The 22,607-nt window shown below is 38.8% G+C and overlaps 4 protein-coding genes across 7 annotated transcripts in view; 2 read left to right on the forward strand and 2 right to left on the reverse strand.

Moving 5' to 3' along the window:
• The window catches only part of LOC5566138 (golgin subfamily A member 6-like protein 22), a 165,230-nt gene extending 157,292 nt beyond the window's left edge, over positions 1-7,938 (reverse strand). For all 4 annotated transcript variants that reach the window (XR_002499306.1, XR_002499307.1, XR_002499305.1 and 1 more), the window contains exons 1-3: positions 7,750-7,938; positions 6,310-7,680; positions 6,109-6,241 (exon numbers count right to left, since the gene is read on the reverse strand). Coding sequence is in view for 1 of the 4 variants with exons in the window: in XM_001650447.2 (XP_001650497.2) it covers positions 6,125-6,241; positions 6,310-7,680; positions 7,750-7,788 (1,527 nt within the window). In the remaining 3 variants the exon portion in view is untranslated. The remainder of the gene's footprint in view (positions 1-6,108; positions 6,242-6,309; positions 7,681-7,749) is intronic.
• Positions 7,939-13,295: 5,357 nt separating this feature from the next.
• Positions 13,296-15,326, forward strand: LOC5566134 (cyclin-dependent kinase 10). Its single transcript, XM_001650446.2, has 4 exons — positions 13,296-13,440; positions 13,500-13,651; positions 13,709-13,781; positions 14,313-15,326. The coding sequence occupies exons 1-4, from the start codon at positions 13,431-13,433 to the stop codon at positions 15,299-15,301; spliced, it is 1,224 nt and encodes a 407-aa protein (XP_001650496.2). The 5' UTR covers positions 13,296-13,430; the 3' UTR covers positions 15,302-15,326.
• Positions 15,327-15,331: 5 nt separating this feature from the next.
• On the reverse strand, positions 15,332-15,812 carry LOC5566137 (39S ribosomal protein L42, mitochondrial). The gene has a single exon (XM_001650445.2). The coding sequence runs from the start codon at positions 15,763-15,765 to the stop codon at positions 15,376-15,378; it is 390 nt and encodes a 129-aa protein (XP_001650495.1). The 5' UTR covers positions 15,766-15,812; the 3' UTR covers positions 15,332-15,375.
• Positions 15,813-17,971: 2,159 nt separating this feature from the next.
• LOC5566133 (conserved oligomeric Golgi complex subunit 5) lies at positions 17,972-22,607 on the forward strand. The gene is made up of 5 exons (XM_001650444.2): positions 17,972-18,177; positions 18,236-18,747; positions 18,806-18,947; positions 19,024-19,728; positions 21,157-22,607. The coding sequence occupies exons 1-5, from the start codon at positions 18,132-18,134 to the stop codon at positions 22,041-22,043; spliced, it is 2,292 nt and encodes a 763-aa protein (XP_001650494.1). The 5' UTR covers positions 17,972-18,131; the 3' UTR covers positions 22,044-22,607.

The raw sequence follows: 22,607 nt of genomic DNA on the forward strand, positions 1-22,607 counted from the left end.
CGGACCTGAAACGTAAATCGCTCAAGTAAAATTTCTCCTTTTTACCCAAGTAATTTTGACAGCTGATTCAGTATGAGCGAAATGTCACTTTTACTTGCGGAATAATTGAGCGGCACATTTTTCCGTTCGGAAAAGTGACAGCTCCCTTTGATTTGTACGGCAGGCGTTACCGACGTTATGAAATCAGCTCTACTTCTCAGCTGCGTACAGCTCAAGTAATTTCGGTAGCGGAATCATTCCTTGACCGTTTCTTGTCCTATCCTTTTGCACAGTACTTATGATCAGCGTACCGGCCAACACTCAAAAAATTATTCGTTCATAGCAAACGCTAGAACCAGAGACGGACAAGAAACCGTTTCCCTAACGCTTCCATTATTCCACGCGCACGCCTTTCCTGAAGCCTGATACATAGGCAGTCTGCTAACCAGACAATCAAACCTCTCTGCCACGCCTTTCCCCCAATCCATACACTCCTGCAAGAACTGGCGTAGATGCAGTCGGACTCCACGGTCTACAGTGGGCCAGTATAAGTGCAACATCATTTACTCCCTCTTCTCCACATTGGTCTACATTCTGACGTGGCAGACGCCATTGTTGCCTAAACATAGTAGATCACCAGCACTTATACACTGAGGGTGTCTGTTAGTACCAAGCAGTCATTTGGTTGGTTCCTTCTGTAAGCTGATCTGGCGATACTGGAGTAGCATCCACGGGCGACCAATCAATTTCAAGCTCAAGGTTCATAAAGGATTAATTAAAAATGTCTTATGAAGAAGATGAATCGAAGCAGCATCTTCAAATTTTCACGAGCACAAATAAAAAAAAAACAAACATTGCTGTACGCTGAAAATTTGATCTAGTGGTCACCTTCAGTGAGTGACCCATCGATCAAATTTTAGTTGAAACTCTTATTTGGTACTTCAAATTTGTACTTTTTAAAATTCAAGGTTTAGCTTCGATTTATCTTCACCTTAAGTTGTCACGAAAATGTTCAATTCAAATATTTTGTAGCACGAGGTCATGCGACACATTCATATTTGCAAAAATCTTATTGAATGGTCCAAGAACACTTCAATTGATGAAAAAAAAATTCAAATTAGATTTATCATACGGTGATTTTGGCTTGGAAATGTACTCAATTCATTAAATGTGGGTCATTTAGTAATACGGAAGCAGGTTCTGAATGTTCCGTACATGTCACAATTTCCCACATTTGGACGAAAGTCGAGAGACTTATAAAACTGTAGATTATTTCCTATAACTACAGTTAGTGTTGTCAGTTTGTTTGTATTTATCGAGCAACGGACTCATGTTCCATAACCGATCGTTTGAGAACGTCGCGACCCATTGGAAGCCCGCACTATAGAAATCTCAGCCAGCACGTCGTTGTCGAGTGGTGTGCGGTATTTCAATAGCGCGCTATCGGGCTACACGGGAAAAAATTATGTGGTAAAAATAACTATTTTAGCTGACTACGCCCATTCTTAAAACTACCATGGAAATTCAGACCAATTTACTATGTTTACGGTACACCCCACCGCATTACTGGTACATTTGACAGAAATAATTTACAACAATCTGATTCCAACTACAGACATGGTAAAATCAAGCGCATTTCTGGTCTGCTGAAAATTGCCGGTGCGAGCGCTTATGTTAACCCTTTATTGCGTGTAGGCATTGGATATAAATAGAAAGCGTTGTATTTGGATGGGCATCTAATTCTTCCGAAAGAGGTGCGCTTTGTGAAAGAGGAAAACGTGATTATTGAGCTGAAATCGAATTCAGGTTAACTTCTGCGTCCATGAGTTCTCTCCTGGCGTAAGGATAACACGCCCTATCTAGAGAACAGGGAGTCGTGAGTTCGATTCTCAGCGAGAAGACGTGTAACTTTTTCGCAAATTTCACATCAAATTGTGCATTTAATCCAATTGCAAAGTATGTGTAATGTATAGTTTTTCGGTAGTGTTAAACTTCCACTCGGCTGGTTTGCTCAGATATAGGAGGACGGAACTTTCATAACGTGATTTTTTAATTCCGGTTTTCAATACCGGAGCTACCGAACAAAACCTAAAATGGTATCTATACATCCAGAATGATTAGAATTTACCTACAACAGTTTTAATTTGCTAAAACTGTGGTTTTCTTATGTGTCTCTACTAGATTTAGGGTTGCTGAATCTGATGCCGTTTTCAGAAATGTTCCAAAACGTAACAATTTTTAGCTACAGGTAACTTTTATACAAAGTTGTATAAAACGCTAGTTTTATTGATGTTTATAAAAAAAAATGGTTTATCATACTTGTTTGTGTTATAATCCACTAATAAACGATTTCTTCACCACCGCTTAGGCCTTAAATCGTATGGGTAAATGTGGTTTACAGCTTAAGCGAAGGTAAAGAAATCGGCCCTAAGCATGCAAAATAGGACTTTAACTTTTAATTTCACATATAATTTGGTTGAAATTGCACGATAAAATTTAGATTAAATCGATTTTTTTAACATGCTTGCATTCTCCACACAAAACTCTTCGTTTCTCTTATATGGCAAAATACAATACTTTTCTAAATTATCAAAAAATAACTTTTGAGCATTGAAAGTATTATGAACTTTGTTGATAAGTAGAATGCAAGTGTAAGTCAAAATACGCGTATCTGTCAAAGATAAGCATTTAGGACGGAATTGAAAGGTACAAGGTACTCCAATCTACTTTTCAGTTTCTCTTTTCTCAACTCTTAATCAAGTAAATAGCGGTATTTTGGTGCTTGAGACAAAAACGTGTTCCACAGTGGTATTAGTCAGAGAATTTATTTATATAGAGAAGCGCGAATTCTGAGACCAAAGGTTCCAATTGAACCGTCAAACGTGGTTCCAATCGAGCAAATTCAATGAGACTCAAAAAGATGTTACGCAAAAGGGACGATGGAAGTGAAAAGTGATACGAAAGTGACGTCATTGATAAGCTTGGTTTCTTTTGGCGACTGACTGGATGACACACTTAAATATTATTTGAATGACCTCAACTATTGATAGTCATTGCAAATGTTGTTTACAGAGGCGTCGCGTCCGCATGTGCAACATGTGCACTGCACAGGTGGCAACTCGCTCATCCAAACCACCTACAATATGACTGCTTTTGGAGTTCAATATAATAATTCTTCCAACAAAATTTATCCCATTTCATGTTTTTTCTATTCCTGATAGGTTGCAACATAATTTTCACCTATCAATTTTTAAATTTTTGCTAAGCAAATGAAATGCAATAGCTGGTTCATGCGATCCCGAGGAGGAACAAATAACTCCCCAATAACTTATGCATACCATTTTTTGGTATCATACCAAAATTAGGTATTGTTCAGTTGTCAATACCTCAATTTGGTATTATAATAGTATTGAAGATAATATTTCAAACAATTAAAAATACTTCATTGAGGTATTAAACAGCTATTGAGGTCTGCTGGAGGTATTGAACTACAATTGAAAAATTTCATTTTTATATGAAAATCCATCAAGTATTATTGAGGTATTACAATACCTGATCTAGTTATCAGTTTGGTGTGCGTAGAATATGCTTGAGGTATTATTTGAGGTATTTTACCTCTTATGCAGGGCTAATTCATACCTCATTCAGGTATGTAGTATTGGAAATTATCTGGTATGGAATACCTCAATTTGGTATTCAGTAGTTATTTTCTTCTGCTCGGGATCTGAGACCTAATTTTCCTAACGCGCTTCGCGCGATGTATGCTCCGCAACATTTTGTTCCATGCTACACTTTGCTGCTGTGACGATGGAAACCAACGCGTGCACTCTCATCGGGAAACGCGCTGCCTTGTATCGTACACGCAATCCTGCATATGTGGTAGAAAGCTTTTTGAACTACAAATGCCAGTGTGTTAGTAGCCAAAGCGTCCACTCTGGCCGGTGCACAGTTTTGCTACATTAACAAATTTGATCAGTTCGAGCGTGCGGATGGCGAGACAAGAGGAGAGAAATCAGTCCACGAGAGAGATCCATTTTGCTTGCTCTCACGCTTGTGGTGTGAAGTGCAAGCGTGATTTTTCTGGCGGCTGGCGGTAGGAAGTTTTTGCTAGTTGGCTTGGCACTCAGTACTCACGCTGTTGCTTTTTGTTGTTCACTGGTTAAAACACGCGCTGATAACATGCAGCATTAGCACGGTGGTACTTACGGTGGCCAATCAGATGACAACCAGAAAACTAACTCAAGAGCGGTCGCGTCTTTCGTAAACCCCAGCATCTTCACCTTTGTAGTATGTTTTAAAAGTCAGCATATTTCATGACGCGTGCACTAAGCAGGATAAGTAAAATCACACACACAATATTGTTTTTCTAAAAAAATCTTAACGAAATTCTAAGTAATCTTTTTTACAAAACACAACTATGGTATGAAAAAAGATACTTCAAACTACAAATTAAGCGTATGGAACGATTAAATTATATTGTGTTTCTATGCTTTTCAAGAACCTTTACCTAGGTGGACCATACTGCCACTATGGACCCTACACGATGAAACCGATATTGTTTTTTTTTTTAAGATTTCCTAAAACGGGGTAAACAGAAGAAGTAGGGCGAATAGAAACAAAGCGACCTATAGTTAGGAATGCTACTATTATGTAATCACAATCTTCAAAAAAAAAAACACCCTGAAATATTTTTGTTTCATTAGTTTGATAGAAAAAAAAGTATGGTCAATTTTCAAAATACAAATTTTACTATATTTTTCATACAAAGCAAGAAGAAAATAATAAAATCTGAAGTATGTTTGATAGCTCAAACATTTATTTTCAATTTCTAAGATGATCAAAAATGTAAATAATGTTTGAGTATCTTATTTATTTATTTATTTTTCACAACTGAAATGTGAAAACACATTTTGACTTTTCTTCAAGATGTACTTAGAAAGTGTTAATTTTTGAATTGAAATAAAAAAAAAATACTGATCGTTACTGAACAGTTATTCTATTCGTCAGTGCTGCTGAAATCGTTACTTATGACCCGCATAATTAGAATTATTTTTATGTTCAAATTTAAAATTTGCCCATAATCATGAAAAATTGGTAAAATAGAAAAACTATTGGTTTAATTGATAAATCAAACTCAACAACCCGAATAGCATATGTTATCTTAAACGTTTTCAAACAACTGAAAAATTAGAAGAAAATTATATTTGAACAAACATTTTTATTAAAAATATTTAGAATCCGCGGTATACCTAATAATGAAAAATAAAATGATACTAATTTAGAAGTGCACAGGTTGACAATGAGGCCACGCGACGCCTCTGGTTGTTTATAAACAAAGTCAAATTTTCGCCGCGTTTCCCTAGTATAAACATATTCTCTGGTATTAGTCTCCCCTTCTAAGGAGTAGTGTGTGGTCTTTTGATTCTGTTACATGCTTCTGTCAAGATCAATCGTGTCCGGTTCGCGTTGTGAGAGTACGAAAGATATCCGTGTCCAGTCGAGGATGGATTTCTAACTGATGAGCTCGTTTCATGCTAACGATAACAATTTTTATCGTGACAACGTTACGTTTTTTAATTTTGAAACAAACTATGGATGGTTCATCACTACAATTGTCGACATAAACCCTTATTCCTGTTTTATATAATACTGATACTAGTTTGAGTGAGAATCGTATTTTTCCTGCCTATCCATGGATAGCATCACCGACCAGGGATGACTCCCAAATCTATTCCTCCCTCGCTAATCTACGCCCTTTCCGTGGTTGATTGTGAAGATGTAGAGGTGTTCTCGGTCTCTAGAAGCAACAATCATTATATCACAGACAAACAGACGTAACACTTAAAACAAATTTCTTCAAAATCCATCGCCCAGTTTACACCATCATCATCTGGTGAGCATGTTGCACAAAAAAGGTGTTTCGTGCAACAAGACCGGTAGATGGCGGTAGTTTGAAACGTTAAACGCAAAGAAGTGAAGAATCTGACGATTGTTTGCCCTGCTATTTTTGTTCCGCTGTGTTATTCACCTCGCAAAATTTTGAACCTCCAGTAGGATTTTCGGAACACTTACGAGACTTTTTGATTTGTCTAGTTAGATTTATTATAACAAAAGTTTTTGGGCACTTACCTTAGATGTGGAAGATTTACTGTCTCTGCTGCCTAAAGCGACTAACCTTCTTTTGGCCAACGATTGTCGATGGTTGGGTCACAGTAGTTTGTGAACTAGTTTCGGGTTTGTGTTCCACTACGTCACCCATTATCTAGAAATATATAAAAAAAAAGTGCCAATATTTATTAACAAACCGATCCAATAAACGAATTTCCTTACATCTACCGGTGCAATCTCTGGCTTTTCGCGAGGTTTCCTAACAATTGCCGGTTGAGATTCCGTCATATGAGTTTCCGCCAAAACCATTTCGCGATTTTTGAGAATCGATTTCTTCCCCACCGGCGACGATAGAGGAAGTTCTTTTCGCAGGCAATGTTCGAACAAACGATAGATATCTGCCGGACTGCCAATAGACTCTTGATCATCATCTTTGGGAGCTGGAGAACCACCATCCGGCGAGTGAACAATTTTGAGTTGTAATGTTTTGCGGGAATCATCATTGGAGGTCACACTACTTTCTTCCATTTCGACGTTATCATCTATAATCTTCACACTGTCACTGTCAGCAAACTTAATAGACTTTGTTTTCTTAGAAACTGAGCCTTCTTTTGTATCAACGGTTGAGTTCTCCCAGGAAGGATGGAGGAAATCAAGAGCCTCTTCCACTTCGTATCGCAAATCACAAAGGCTAACCTTTTCATCGATGCTAATGCCTTCCTTCTGAAGTCTTGTACTGATTTCATTGAGTTTATTCTTGAACGCTTGCACTTTGTCCTTTTTATTCATGGCCTTTGTGTCTTGTAAAAGTTTCACGAATTCCACAGAAGAATCTTCCTCTTCAGACTCATCCGAACTTTCCTCCTCATCATCAGTGGTTTCAATTTCGACTTGTTCGTTTTCGAATTCTACCACAGATTTTTCCGATTCCTCGTGAGGTAACTTATCTATACCATTTGTCTTTTTTCCATGGGCAACTCTTGGCTTTGTGGGTAACTTTATCTCCCCACTCATCAACTTCCGCAACTGTTCATCTGTTTTAACCGGAATCTCCAGACTATCCATTTCTTGTTCCAATTCCTCCATCAGTTCTAGCTCTTCCAAGCGATCCATTAACGATTGATCCGTTTCCGAAACCACGCTTTTGTTCCGTTCTTGAGCTTCTCGCAGTTTAGATTCTCGGGATCGTATCCGGTGTTCCTTGCGCCAAACTTCCTCTTGGGCTTCATCGTACTCTTCAATGATTTCTTGGCCACTGAAAGCATCTTCCGCGAAGGGAATCTCCACCTTACTGGTGAACATGTCCCTTTCCTTCTCGTACTTCCGCAGAACCTCGTTTGCGGTTGAAATCCGGTGGTCAATGATCCGGTTGGCTTGCTCTATCGAACAGTCGGAAAAGTAACCTGATCCGTGGCTTGCCATTACTTCCCCGGTGTGATAAAGCTGGCCCGGAATGAGAGCTTTCGACCCCACCGGAATCAAGATATCGACTTTCAGCTCTTTGCTGTACATTTTCAAATTGTCTTTGAGCTCTTCGTGTTCCGCTCTGTAGGATTTCCACCTTTCGGTTTCACGTTCGTTGTTTAACAAGGCCTGACAAGTTGCACAAAAACATGTTCATATTTAAGCACCTAAGATGCAGCTGATTCTGTAAAAACTTACTTCGTAATACGCCTGGTTGTAAAGATTCATTCCGTCCATTTCCAATTGATTCAAAAAGCAACGAATTTTGAGCGAAACAAGAACAAAAATGGAAAAGAAGTTTCGAATGCCGAAATCGGAATTTTGAAAACGCGGTCGTGAAGTGAAACATTCCACGGTTGTAAACAAACTAAAGCGGCTTTTTTCTTTTTTTGTTTTGCTCGCCGTCCTCGCGCTCGCGGCTCAACACATTACATTGCATTACACTACGTTTCGAAACCATCAGCTGATTGCAAAATCATTTAATGATGATGTCAACTGACAGATCTTTGAAGATACACGGAGAACCGAAACAACTCAAATTTAAGTCAAAATTGAGTTGTTTGTAAAGTACTCAATTCTGAGTCATTCCACTAATTCATTGAATTGAGTGATTTTAACTGTATTGCAATAACTGTATTTTGGATCAAAAGTACCCAATGAGCCATTTTACGAGACGTTTCGGAACAGCTGATCGCCGCAACGGCGTCAACTGACAGGAGACCTGGGATTAAATCCAGCGTGATTTTTAACAACGCCTCATCTTACCAAACGGTGACATGGAGAAACTGACAAAAAAGAGATCCAAAAATGTTCGTTACTGCAACATTACACCTAGGTTGGTTGGTTTGACTTTATTAACGAGATTTTTAGCCCTGGGCTAGTTCATCTCGGAACATTACACCTAGTCATTGTATCAGCTACCTCTTTGTTACCCATATTGCACATAAAAAGGCACTTTTGTGATCAGAAATATTTTAATATTTTTTCTTAATTTTAGTTTTCGCCTGTATGAAAAGCTACGCTAGAAATGCGCACAGTCATCAACCATCATCATCGCGAAAACTGACGACGATGATTGAAAAATCCCAGGTCTCCTGTCATTTGACCTGCTTTGTAAAATGGCTCATACCGAGAGTTGTGTTGAAGCTGATTTTTTAAATAATGAAGTATTTGTTTTTAATTATTATGTTTAGCAATGAAGCAACTTATAAAGTAATATTAATGCAGCAGTACAATTTATAAAGTGATGTTATAAAATGTTATAAAATGGATCAAACATTGCACGGTAAATGGCTAGGCATGGCGTATCATTGGTACCTCGCGTACCTGCAGGAATAAAATAGACCCCTTTGTGTGGTCCTCAGCCTCTTGCCCAGCAACTCCTATCCCTACCTCCTCGTGGTACTGGCCGGGGTACGATTAACCTTAGGGAAAATCGGGTAACCAACCCGGGTGGGAACTTTGGCGTATGCTGACAGGGAAGGGGGGTTTGCTTTTGGTTCTGCAAACCTGGACATTTTTCTCACAGATTTCATGGCAAGAATTTTCTTTGAATCCAGAGCTGGAGTCTGCAGACTCCATGGCATAATATTGAGCACGATTAGGTGATAACGAAAGAATGAGTTCCAAACGAAATGTACACACACACTCAAACAGAGTGTGAGAGTTCGGTAAATAAATTTACCATAACAGATCTGTAATTCACCGAACTACCGAAGTTTCGGTAATAGGTGAGTTTTTGACAGTATGTCAGAAGTGAAATTAACGATCTCCGGTAGTCAACTGTTGAGCTGTCAAAAAAAATCACCGAACCTTCTGTGAATCACCAGTATTACCGAAAACGGTAAAATATTTCACTGAAGTTTCGGTAGACTAAGGAGTGGATCACCGAAATCGGTAATTTGGCAAATTGAAAGTGTTTAATTGTTTACCTCGACGCGTCGTGGTGAAAATTTTAGCTTGCCGATGTTCTATTAATAAAAAGTTCATTCTAAGGATTTACTCAATACAGGAATACGATAGAGGTGAGTAAAAAGCAGCTTCCAAATGGTTTTTATATGGACTAATGTTATTATTTCAGGATTGCAACGACCGCTGCGGTTCCGCAATTTTCCGGCAGCCCAGCACAAGTCCCCAGTACCCGCAAAATAAGTTCATGGATTGATTTATGTTAATTGATATTTGGTTATCCAATCATGTGTAAATATATAGTGCAATATTAAATGATAAAATAAAGGTGAAAAAAGTGAAGTATACGTTTACGTTTTACTATTTAATAATAAGAATTTGGTTATCCGGAGGAACAAACCCGTGTGCCGTATTTACAGATCTTCGGTAAACGTTTACCGAAAACTCGGTAGTTTTGACAGCTGAGGTGCGAAACGCAGATTACCGAAAGGTCAGTCATTTATTCGTTTGCCGAACTGATTACCGACCGTTCAGCTGTTGAGATTTCGGTAATGAGATTACTGAAGTCGGTGATTTGGTTTAACTGTGTAGACCACGCAATAGAGGGATTTTTACTTGAGCCTATCTGTAAGCGTTTTCTTTCGCGGAGTGTCACGAGCGTAGCGCCGACCCTGAGGCTTGGAGACGGGGGTCTCATCTAGGCTGGGAGTAACACGGCCAGCAAGTTACAAGCTCTTGAAATATGTCAAATAAAGGCAATGTTATATCAATGTTGTTGATATACAGTAGAAAACGTGCAATGTCATAATGCTTGTGGTTACTTGGGAGCATACTTAGCTTAAATCGGGTTGAAGTGCATAGCTTTGCCTTATGAACCCAAACTTTGAAAACAAAAACAAATGTTCTCGTGGCAACCTGGAATCGAAAGAAAGGACCTTGCGATCGTTAGGCCCGTGCGTACACTCAGGCAAATGGACTATCGATAAACATAGGAATCCCTTATGAAAATTCACCACCAGAAAACGGATTGAAATTCCTAATTTTGACTTATGAAACCAGAATTTGAAAACAAAAAACTTTTTAGCGGCAACCTGGAATCGAACCAAGAACCTTGCGATCGATAGGCCCGAGCATACACCACGCGCCTATCGACGCCCTGATGTGGAGTGGTGCTAAAACGATACATAAAGCGTTGGTATTGCAATAATCGTTCCACCTTCCTGTGGGGTTTGGAATTCTGGAGCTCGATTTGAAAAGGTCGAATGTGACATTTTTGACTATCTGAGATAACTCTCCATGAAGTTTCTCAAACAAAATTCAATTCCTATTTCAAGCAAATAGCTCAAAAGTGTTCAATATACGTATTAAGACACAAAATGAAATCCCCTTCAATAAACTATCAAACAAAACCATTAAAATACACTCAATTTATTGATTTATGATCATTAAAAAGCTTTCCGTCGATATAACATTGTTTGTTGTTCATTCGACCTAATCGATACGACCTAACGCTAGTCACCACTGCACTTCGAACGGGTACGTTCAGACGTTTGACATCTGAAAATGTCCATACGTCAAAGTACGATCGGACTGATTGGTGTCCAGTGAAGTACATACGACCCACCGTTGTAAACAAAAATAGAGAATTTCAAAGAATTTCTGAAGTTTTCTGCATGAAGGTATGTATTTCGTGAAGTTGGTAAACGATTTATGCGATCAGCGATGTTGCTCAGAGCAAATCCCCATCTGCGCTGAATGTCTACTGTAGAAAAAAGGCAACGGAAGCGATTATGGATGGGTTCCCGGATAAAAAATACAATACAAAAACAATATAACGTATTGTAACAGTACCATTCAATATATTGGAAACACAATACAGTATGTTGTAAAATGACAATACAATTACAGTACAATATATTGTTTTGAACAGTTCACTGTATGGTATATGAGATTTTTGCAATATAATGTATGGGTGGTTAAGTATCGTAACAATACAAATATAGATATTATCTCATACAAACATTTTGAAAATATAATACGATGTATTGTTCGTGTATTGTCTTGATTAGTTATTCGTGTATTGTTGTACAATACAAAAACAATTCAACGAACTGTATCATGGTTGCATTCGTCGTTACAGCTAATGTCAAGTGACTTCTAAAAAACTACTTATTTTTACTTTTTGAATATTTTTCACCCAACATTTCTTGCTTTCTGAACTTGTTTTGTTAATTTCTTTCAGCAAAGCTACATAGAGAAAAGCAACAGTTGTTTTACGCGAAAATAGGAATTTGACCAAAATTGTAAGGTATAAAACCAATTAAAAACAATACAATGTTCTGTTACAATATATTATATTGTTTTTGAATTGTATATCCAAACAAGAATAATATTGCTTCGACATTAAATTACAATACGCTGTATTGTATCCAAAACGTTATATTGTACATTAATGGTTTATTCCATTCACTGAATGATACGTTTTTATCCGGGTTAGTCGGATGGATAATGGATTCATTGTATATGTTATATCGTTGCAAATAAAATTTATACTGAGATGTTGGCAAACAGCAAAGCAACACTTGGTGCTGTATCGTTTCCTAGGAAATCAAGTTACAGCGTTTCCGATTGTTTGGAAGACCTTAGGGAAAGGTTTAAAGATCCACTCCGTGACAATTTGCACTCTTAGTTCAACTTTGGTTTAATTTTCGGCCTTTAGCATTACTGCAGAAGTACTAATGATGCCTTATGAATGTTCCTGCAACGATATAACATATACAATGAATCCATTATCCATCCGACAAACCCATCCATAATCGCTTCCGTTGCCTTTTTTCTACAGTTGACATTCAGCGCAGATGGGGATTTGCTCTGAGCAACATCGCTGATCGCATAAATCGTTTGCCAACTTCACGAAATACATACCTTCATGCAGAAAACTTCAGAAATTCTTTGAAATTCTCTATTTTTGTTTACAACGGTGGGTCGTATGTACTTCACTGGACACCAATCAGTCCGATCGTACTTTGACGTATGGACATTTTCAGATGTCAAACGTCTGAACGTACCCGTTCGAAGTGCAGCGGTGACTAGCGTTAGGTCGTATCGATTAGGTCGAATGAACAACAAACAATGTTATATCGACGGAAAGCTTTTTTATGATCATAAATCAATAAATTGAGTGTATTTTCATGGTTTTGTTCGATAGTTTATTGAAGGGGATTTCATTTTGCGTCTTAATACGTATATTGAACACTTTTGAGCTATTTGCTTGAAATAGGAATTTAATTTTATTTGAGAAACTTCATGGAGAGTTATCTCAGATAGTCAAAAATGTCACATTCGACCTTTTCAAATCGAGCTCCAGTAAATAGTTAACTGTGTTGAGCTAGCAGGTTTTGATTATGGGGGGATTTTGTAAACCCAAGATGAAAGAAAAAAGGTCGAATACGCGTTTTTTTAATTTTGGTGTTTTTGCTACATTGGACCTAATGCGCAATAGGACGAATGAACAAATTTTTACTATTCCTAATTTTTGTTAATTACGTCAAAGTGTCAATTTATTTTTTTATTTTAGAAGAAATATGATATCGATATGATACTTTACCAGCATGATAAGCTGAACAGAATCTACCAAATGGTGAAATAAACGCGATTTTTTACTTTTGTTACTTACGACCTTTTCACATCGAGCTCCAGAATTGATGTTCGTTTTTTATTCATATCACCCATTGTATACAAATGTCGAAGGGCCCTTTTCTAATGTTTGTCCAGAGATCAGCGCATTCATGTGTGTGAAAAAGTTTCACCGTGTATCTGTCATTTGACATAATTTTTACGCACGCACTGCCGAGCCGAGAGATCATCAGTGTTTTGTTGTTCATTCGATTGCCACAAATTTTGCAAATCTTCTCTTAATCGTTAAAATTATATTACTATTTTGCCATTACCGAAAGGAAACTGCCTGTATCATGACCAAAGGTTTGTTCCGACGCTCCCAATTCGTGGTTCTTTCCATTTCATCGGCTATTCTTTTCCAGACAAACGAAAGGCCGAGCATGATGGCAAACAAGTCACGGATAAAGCCGCTGTCGGATCCGGCAGCAGTGATCCGGTAGGGCCAATTGTCCGGAAGGGAGCGCTGATGTCGTTCCGCTCGAAGAAGTTCACAAACATCCCGATTAAGGATATGGTAAGTTATTAAGGCTTATAAATTGATACTATGGCTAATAATGCTTCTGCCTTTCAGTATGGCAGATGTCGATATGTGAACGCTTTCATGAAGTGTAATCGAGTTGGTGAAGGAACTTACGGGATCGTATGTGAGTATCTTACTTCTGTAGATTGGTTGTAACTCAGTTAAAAACTGGGAACAACCTTTACATTGTAATTTTACCAATTCATACGAGATCCATTGCTTTACTAAATTATAATTACCTATCTCACAGTGTGAAGTTAAAAATTAAAAAAAAAAATAGTTTGAATCGTTAATTGATCTTCAGCACAGTTGCAAATCGTATAGCGAATAAAGTTATCAACAAATCAGACAAAATGGTGGCAATAGAAGATTGCCACGATAAGTGATTTATATATTAAGGTTAAGTTTATTGAAAATCGATTTTTTTTCTCTTATAAACAATGCATCTCACCTGCAAAAATCTGAACTGCCATGGCAAATGAAATGTAATATGTTGTTAACAAATTAGAACGATAATGTTGTATCACACAGAACACTTTAATATGTATAAGAAATGTTTGAAATGGCACTACAAAGGAATAAAAAAAGATATAATTATGTGTATCTTTTGAATTCGTTGGACAATCGCTTGATATGTTTAATCTTTTACTTCCAGTTCGCGCACGAGACACGGAGAACGAAGAAATTGTTGCCCTCAAGAAGGTCCGGATCGATCAGGAAATGTTCAAAGACGGTTTTCCGGTCAGTGGCCTACGCGAGATTCAAATTTTGAAAAACTGTAACCACGAAAACGTCGTCAAGCTAAAGGAGGTGGTTGTGGGTAACAGTTTGGAAAGCATCTTTCTGGTGATGGAATTCTGCGAACAGGACTTGGCTTCCCTGCTGGACAATATGGAGACACCATTCTCCGAGTCGCAAGTAAAATGCATTGTGAATCAGCTGCTGAAAGGATTGAAGTATCTGCATTCACAATTCATCATACATAGAGATTTGAAGGTTTCGAATCTGCTGCTGACTGACAAAGGCTGCTTGAAGATTGCAGATTTCGGATTGGCACGATACATAAGCGATTCCGATAAACCAATGACCCCTGGACTGGTAACTCTTTGGTATCGTCCTCCAGAGCTACTGTTCGGATCAAAAGTTCAGACTACAGCAGTGGACATGTGGGCCACAGGATGCATTCTAGGAGAACTGTTAGCCCATAAACCGCTTTTGCCTGGAGTGAGTGAAATTTCTCAGATCGAGCTCATCATCGAATTGCTGGGAACTCCATCGGAAACCATTTGGCCAGACTTTTCATCGTTGCCAGCGGTGCAAAATTTCACACTCAGGTCTCAACCCTACAACAATCTGAAACCGAAATTTGCCTGGCTTTCCTCCGCGGGACTTCGCTTACTAAATTTCCTCTTCATGTACGACCCTAAGAAGCGTGCCACGGCAGAAGAGTGCCTCCAGAGCAGCTATTTCAAAGAAGCTCCTCTGCCATGTGATCCCAAACTGATGCCCACATTCCCGCACCATCGGGAACTGAAAAACACCGCCAAGGAACCAACGGAAATTTCGGCTTCTACAGACCAGATTACAATACCAACCATTTCCGATCTGCTGGGTTCATTGGTGAAGAAACGACGAACGGAATAAACTCAAGATCTACAGTGAAATAACAGCCAGTACCTGTTTGCTTTTAATCTGATTTATTCTATTGAAGAACCCACCTAAAGATATTCCCGATCCATTGGAGTCTTCTTGGCTTTCTTGTCGCGAGCTCTCGGGAACCAGCGATGTTTTGTCGTAAAGGTGACTTTGGAGAGCTCCTCGCGTACCATTTCCGGATGTTTGGCTTTCAGTTGGCTGGCTCCGGACAGGACCAGTTCGTCACGCACCAACGATGGGCCGGATTTCACCGAGGTTCTCTCGATGGGTTTCGAACACTCGTAGGGAAATGTTGGCTCCGGGTGCCAGGCCACGAAAACTTTACCACCGAAGGCAGGGTTGACGCGTTGCACTAGGTTCTGGGGGTTCCCTCTGGCCACTTGGACATTTTCGTACTGTTTTAGCGTAACAAAATGATTCCAGCGACGGAAAATACGACCGCACAGCGACATGATGCAACAAAGAGTTCGATTTCGACGGGCGAAGCTGTCATATGAATGTCACATGCTTCCTACACACTAACCACAAATTGAACAAAACATTAAAGTTAAAGTCGTTTTCGAGAGAGATTCGCGTTTAGGGCTTATTAAAAATCAATAACAACGAGAAAGCAAATAATATTATGTTTTCAAGATAATAATGAGTACATAAATAAATAAAAGAATAACCGAATCTAGTACTGTACTATATAATTCTAGAATTTGTATCCTTTTACAGATACGCGTATTTCGACCTCATCTGTAAGGCGGTCTTCAGTGCCGTTAGACTAGTACACGATACTGAAGAAGGCCTTATACAGCTGATATCAAAATACGCGTATCTGTCAAAGGATACAAATTCTAGTGGAATTGAATGGTATAGTATCTAATTCGGGTTTTCATTTATTTTTAGGTATTTTGCTTAACAGCTCATAAAAAAATTATAATCTTATAAGCCTGTCATCGATATAATATTTAATATCGCCTGTTACTTTACACCGTGTTTCAAATTTGGATTCAATTTCGTCCACCGTGTTTGGCTTGTTTCTTTTTTGCAGTGTCACTCTCGCCGTGTTTTGTTTACGATTTCAAATTCAACCATTGCTTTCGTATAAAAACACAAGATCATAATTTATGAGCAGTTTTGTTTTACATACAGTTAAGTTTCGTATTCTACAAATTTGTGTTTTTTAAATAGTATGATTATCGATAGGGGAAAAGTTAAGAGCAGTGAATGGACAATCAAGCTACAATTTCATCGCTATATTTTCTTCAATTGTACACGTTTTGTCAGTATTATCCAAAACGCGGAATTATTAGTTTGGGCCCATTCACATATTTCATAAGGGCTTATTGTTAGAGTGTAAGCGATGTTTGTACAGTGACGGGTATTTGACAGAATATGTCTTCGAAAAAATGTTCGAGATGAAAATAGATGTGCTAGGAAATGAACTGAAAGTTGTTTAATTTTAATCTGCTTCCACGGTGAATCCCTTCACTTAGGACTTGTTCACAAATTTCATAATGCTGAAGGGGGTGGGTGGGTGTCCTGCTTACGGCATATACAAATTTTGTAGAATTTTCATACAAAAAGCGTTACATGAAGGCGGGTGGGTGTCAAAAAATGGCCATTTTCAGCGTTATGAAATATGTGAATAAACCCTTATTTCATAACGCTGAGTGGGTCGGTGTCTTCGAGATGTTACAGGTCATGCGTTATGAGAGGGTGGGTGGGTGTTGAAAATGGCCTAACAGGCTTGCTACTGACAAGAAAAGGAATCGCCTACACACTTAAACGGTTTCGCCGAGAACCCAACAGCTGATATCTCGGTAATAATTTGACGATTCTCGGTAAAACTTTTACCGACATCTCGGTAAACGTTTACCGAATCTCGGTAACGTTCGCCGAGATCTCGGTAAAAAAATCGAATTGCCGAAATCTCGGTAAAATAAGTATCGAGATTCGGCGTTAAAAATTATCGAATTCTCAGCTGTGTTCTCGACGAAAAATTTTACTGAGGTCGGTGAAATAATTTAATTGTGTATGTCCTATTTCTTCCCAGAAATGATCCTGGAAATCACATTTTTCTGATCACAGTACGCAGTTGAGAAGAAATGTCATTTCAAAGGGGGCTCTCTGTAGGAAATTTCTGAACCCATTCTGTCAAGGAATTTCTTTACTTTTCTTGAACGAAACAGCATACTTAGGGCCCATTCACATATTTCATAACGCCAAAAGGGGGGGTTGGTGTCCTCGTGATGTTACGACTCATACAAAATTTATAAAATATCCATACAAACAGTGTTATGAGTGGGTGGGTGAGTGTTGAAAATAGCCATTTTTGGCATTATGAAATTTTTGAATAAACCCTTAGCTTTTATTAGGACCATTTTTTTAATTTTACCTTTGCTTCGTGACTGTACGACCTGTGAGAAGATAACATTCTTCTTGCACACTGCTTGGGAGTAACGACTAACTAAACTAAACGTGATGGCTCGGTCACGAAAATGAACTACTTTAAAAAATATCTTCATCAAATAATAAAAATCGTGCTTAGTCAACCAATTTTGTGCGTAACCATGTTGATGAAAATGTGCCACCCTGCTCTGGGATCCATAGTTATTGTGGAGAAAATCAAAGCCAAAGAGGAATCGATAGAGTACGATACGTCATCATTATCATCATCATCATTGAATAGTTCATTCATAAAATTTACTTTCGGTGTCGTGGCCGCATCAAAATTTGGAAGGACCAAAAGTTTTGTTATTTGAGAATTTGCCGAATTTGCAGCTTTTATTCAACGGAATCGGAATTTACTCAATCGGAATTTCCTCTAATCATGGAAAAAACCGAACCGGATATCTGCGATACGATGCAAAATGATGGTAAGTTGTTCCGTGACTTGCAAAAGATGAGGCCACTAATTGCGATTACGGGGTTTAGATTTCTTCCGAATCTTCCTGGAGGATCGTCAGGAGGCCAAAGCGAATCTTTCCACGACCATGACCATTACGGAGCAGATAGCCAAGTTGTCCGAGGGTCTGGAACAAATTTCGGCTCATCTGCAGACGCAGGTCCGCGGTCAGTATGGAGCGCTTCTGTCCCAGGCAAATCACGCAGGTCGACTCCACACGGCCATCAGTTCCATTTCCGGCCACATTGACTCCCTGCAGCACAGTGCGGACCGATTGAAGAAACAGATTAACGTTCCGTACGAACAGCTGGAAACGCAAACCAAAATCTTGGGCCATTTGCATGAGGCGTCCCATGTCCTCCGGCAAAGTGGCCGGTTTTTGCAAATCTATAAAGCCTTGGACAAGGCGACGGAACTTCCGGAACAGGCACGGATCGTGTATGAACTTGAAAGCGTCATGGAAGACGTTGACCTGAGTCAAATAGAGTTCTTGAAAGATGAAATTTCTGCCATGACCGCAGTGAAGGCTCGTCTTGTGAAGGTAAGTTCCCTGGAATAAGGAATCAATAAGCTTTGAGTAATCCGTAATTTCTTTTCAGGTTGCCAATAGGGATCTATTCCAAGGCATTCAAAATGCAAAGGAAGACGAAACAAAGAACTGCTTGAAAATTTTCCTCAATTTAAAAACACTTGCAAAGTGCCTGGAAAACATTTCGGCCACTTATCAGAGATACATTAGAGGTATGCCTAATGGTGATTTCAGGTGAGACCGTTTCATACATGATTTTCTATTTTTTTTTCTTCTAATGTTCTATAGATTCTATAAAAGAATGCTACGCGGCTTCGGATGTTGGAAAATTGCGTAAGCAGGATACATCTTCCGGCAGCAACAACAAAGACAAGATTGATAGAGGTTCCACGAAAGGTCCCGGAAAGGCTCCGGTTTTGGGCAGTTCGACTCACTTCCGGACCAAACTGTGGCAAGCTCTGGAATGGCTCTTCTTGGACGAATTCTACAGCTACTGTCAGCAGATAGCATTTCTACAGCGTTGTTTGCTGGGCTTACCCTTGTCGGAGGATTGCCTCACCATGGCCAAAACCATAGGCAAGGACTTTTGGAATAAATTGGAAAAGCAACTTATCGAATCGTTTTCGACTGCTCAGCCGCACGTTTACCAAGCGCTTCAGCAGGGCCTTCCGAAGATGCTTTCCGTGGCACGTGCCCTGGAGAAGAAAATCGACAACGCGTTTGTGTTTGGAGAAAAGACATTTGTGGCACTGGAGGCCGGATATCTGGAGAAGTGCGCCAACAATTTGAAAACGGTGCTGGTCGATATAGACTTTCCGAACCAGGAAGTTATCGATAACGTCGTACGAGTGGCTTCTACGGAGTTGAATGCAGCAATTGTGGATGATCGTCTGACGCGTCAGGTGACGGACGTAATTTGTGCATCGAACCAAGACTTGTGGAACAGAATAGAACGCAATGTGAAACTTGGAGGCGACACGCAGCAAGTTTTGGGTAAGTATAGCAACATGGGCAAAACTACTAGGGGTGACTTGCATTTCCTAAAATTTGTAGCATGACTATCAGATAATTCATGAAGAAAATGAAGAGCTTCGTCTGAGAATATTTGAAGAAAATATTGCTTACTATTTGGTGAAAAACTCTACTACAGCTACTTGATGAAGATCAAATGATATCCTTAAATGAGGCACTTTCGTAGGATCCACACAAAGCACTTTGGCAGATACGTTATACAATATTCGTACGTTTGCAACTATTCCGATTTTTCATTTAAAATGGTGACCTCTTGAGGGTCAGTTCTATGTTATTTTTATGGACGAATTTCGGTCAAATTTTCTCAGTTTTTTCACATAACTTAAGTTTCAACATATATTTTTTCAATGACGGTTTGGCTAAAGTGGATTATTTGACAAATTTGATTAACTCACATAACTCAAAAAGCTTCATGCCCTCTTGAGCAAAGTTATAGAGTTAGAAGAAATGAGCAAATTCGCTGAAGACGTTTGTGTTGTGCTAGATAGACGATTCTCCGGTAGAGAATGGGGAGCGGGCAAAATAGACAGCAAGTTAATAATATTTTTTTATCATAATTGTCATTCATGTAGGGAGCCAGATCCTATTCTTGGCACTTTTGATTCACTTCGGCAGTGCGGTCTTTTGAAAGCTACTGAGCTAATAAGTGGCCCAATATGCGTCGTATTAAAGTGCTTCTTATATCAAAGTTTCAGATGATTCGACCGAGAAAAAATACCCATGCCAAAGTGAATCATGGAAGTGTCCAAGTAGCTTTGCACCTTAGGAATTATTTTTCTATTAAAATGTCAGAAACGCACCAAAGTTCTAACGGAAAATTTTATAAAAATAAAGAATATTTTGGGAGAAATTCTAATCCGAGTCAGCGAAAAATATCCAATGAGTTCCTTTAACGACTTTGCCAGAAACTTTCCAAATGTAAATCAAAATGTTCATTACAATGTGATATGGTAGAAAAAACTCTCTACTTTTGCCCATGGCAATCAAATTTAAGTTATTGAAATCGGTTATTAACAAATAAATGAAAACCGAAACCGCTCTAGTACGTTCAATTCAACTAGAGTTTGTATTTTTTGATATTCTTTAATGGTAATAAATTCTATAGTATTTCATTTCATTTATTTATAGGAAGAGTGTAGAGCTTCTTGTGCACTTCCATAATTCACTTTGGCATGGGGTATTTTTTGGGCCGAATTATCTGAAACTTTGCAATAAGAAGCATTTCAGTACGACGCATATTGTGGCCAAATATGAAAGCTCAGTAGCTTTCTAAAACCCCACTGCCGAAGTGTATCAAAATTGCCAGGAATAGGATCTGGCTCCCTGTTCCACTAAACAGCTCGAAGATTTGTTATTAACGGTTATTAACTTTCTTATTGCTATTTCCAGATAATCCCAATGTATCCCAGTCGCAGAATATTACACTGGCAAACATTGTCCACTACCACCACGAAGCAATTTGCAGACTGATTCAAAACTTAGGCCCGAATTTCGTCAGCACCGATTCGGCGACCAAGTTGAAAAAGAGTCTTAACGATGGTCGTACGATAACCCTTGCCATCATGCAACAACTGATAGCGTCGATTCATTCTGCCGTGAATATAATATTGCTAAGTATGCACCGCGAACCGGGTCTCAATACGGCATCGATTTCCACGGCTGGCCCGTCGTTCTACATGAAAGAGCTACAGGATTTCTTGGTGCGTTCGTGGAATTCCCACATTGTTCCATTCGCGGACAAGTCAGTGATCGATGAAAGCGGACAGCATTTGGCTGCTCGATGCATTGAGCTTTTCGTGCAGAATGTTTCGATTCTGCGACCAATCTCCAACTCTGGCCGACAAAGACTCAAAGCCGATTGCCATCATTTGGAACTGGCGCTGAAGCCCATTGTTCCTGATTTGGCGGTTTTAGGGAAAAGCTTTCGCTTGTTGAGAGCCATGTCATCGCTTCTGGCAGTTTCGGCTGAGGAATTGATAGAGCACACTTCGGGAGCCGGTGGAGTGGTACCATCCTATATTGTCCTGTTCATGTTGTTTGGCTTTGCTGGACCGGATTTAGCCAGCCCACATGCTACAGCCGGGTGGTCAAATGAGAAACTGATTCAGTGGTTGGAATCACATTCCTCGGAACGTGATAGGTTGGAACTGATCACAGGGGCTTTACAAAAATATCGAGCCGTCGTTCGACAGAAGAACATTTCCCAATACGATGTGGTGTATCCGCTAATTGCCAACTATTTGGAGGAATCTTTGAAAGAGCTTGCATCCCAATAGTACAACTTTAGACAGGTGAGTATTTGAGCCAAAATTGCAATAGAAATGATTTTTAGAATAATTTAGATCGTGACATGATTATTTTGCGTTTTTTTAAGTTGTAAGTTACAACTTATATCTTTTTTTCAAACAAAAGTATTCGTTATTACTGTGAATCAATCATTTTTTACGCTTGTTTTTAAATACGCATACTTAATACCATACTTAATACTTAAATACCATACTTCATCCTTTTCTTCATATTTGGGATGCCCTTCAAGTAATCGTAAGTTGTAAACACAAGGACACACTTCGCAGGAATTCGAGAGAATTTTCTACCCGTTGAATTATTGGAAGTTTCATCAGTGTTGAAATCGACTCTAATAAACCCATCAAACATTTCAAAGATAAAAACAAAATCTTCAGCATCATTGATGAAAAGAAATCAATCGTGTTACGTTCTCTCAATTTCTAAAATACTTTTATTGCACTTTGTAGGCATTATCCATTATGTATAATATATTATTTTTGCTATAGTTGGCAGATATGAAACACTAAATATATTTTATTTTGGCTGAATTTGAA

The sequence above is a fragment of the Aedes aegypti genome, chromosome 2, assembly GCF_002204515.2.
Source record: "Aedes aegypti strain LVP_AGWG chromosome 2, AaegL5.0 Primary Assembly, whole genome shotgun sequence".
In the NCBI taxonomy this organism is placed as follows: Eukaryota; Metazoa; Arthropoda; class Insecta; order Diptera; family Culicidae; genus Aedes; species Aedes aegypti.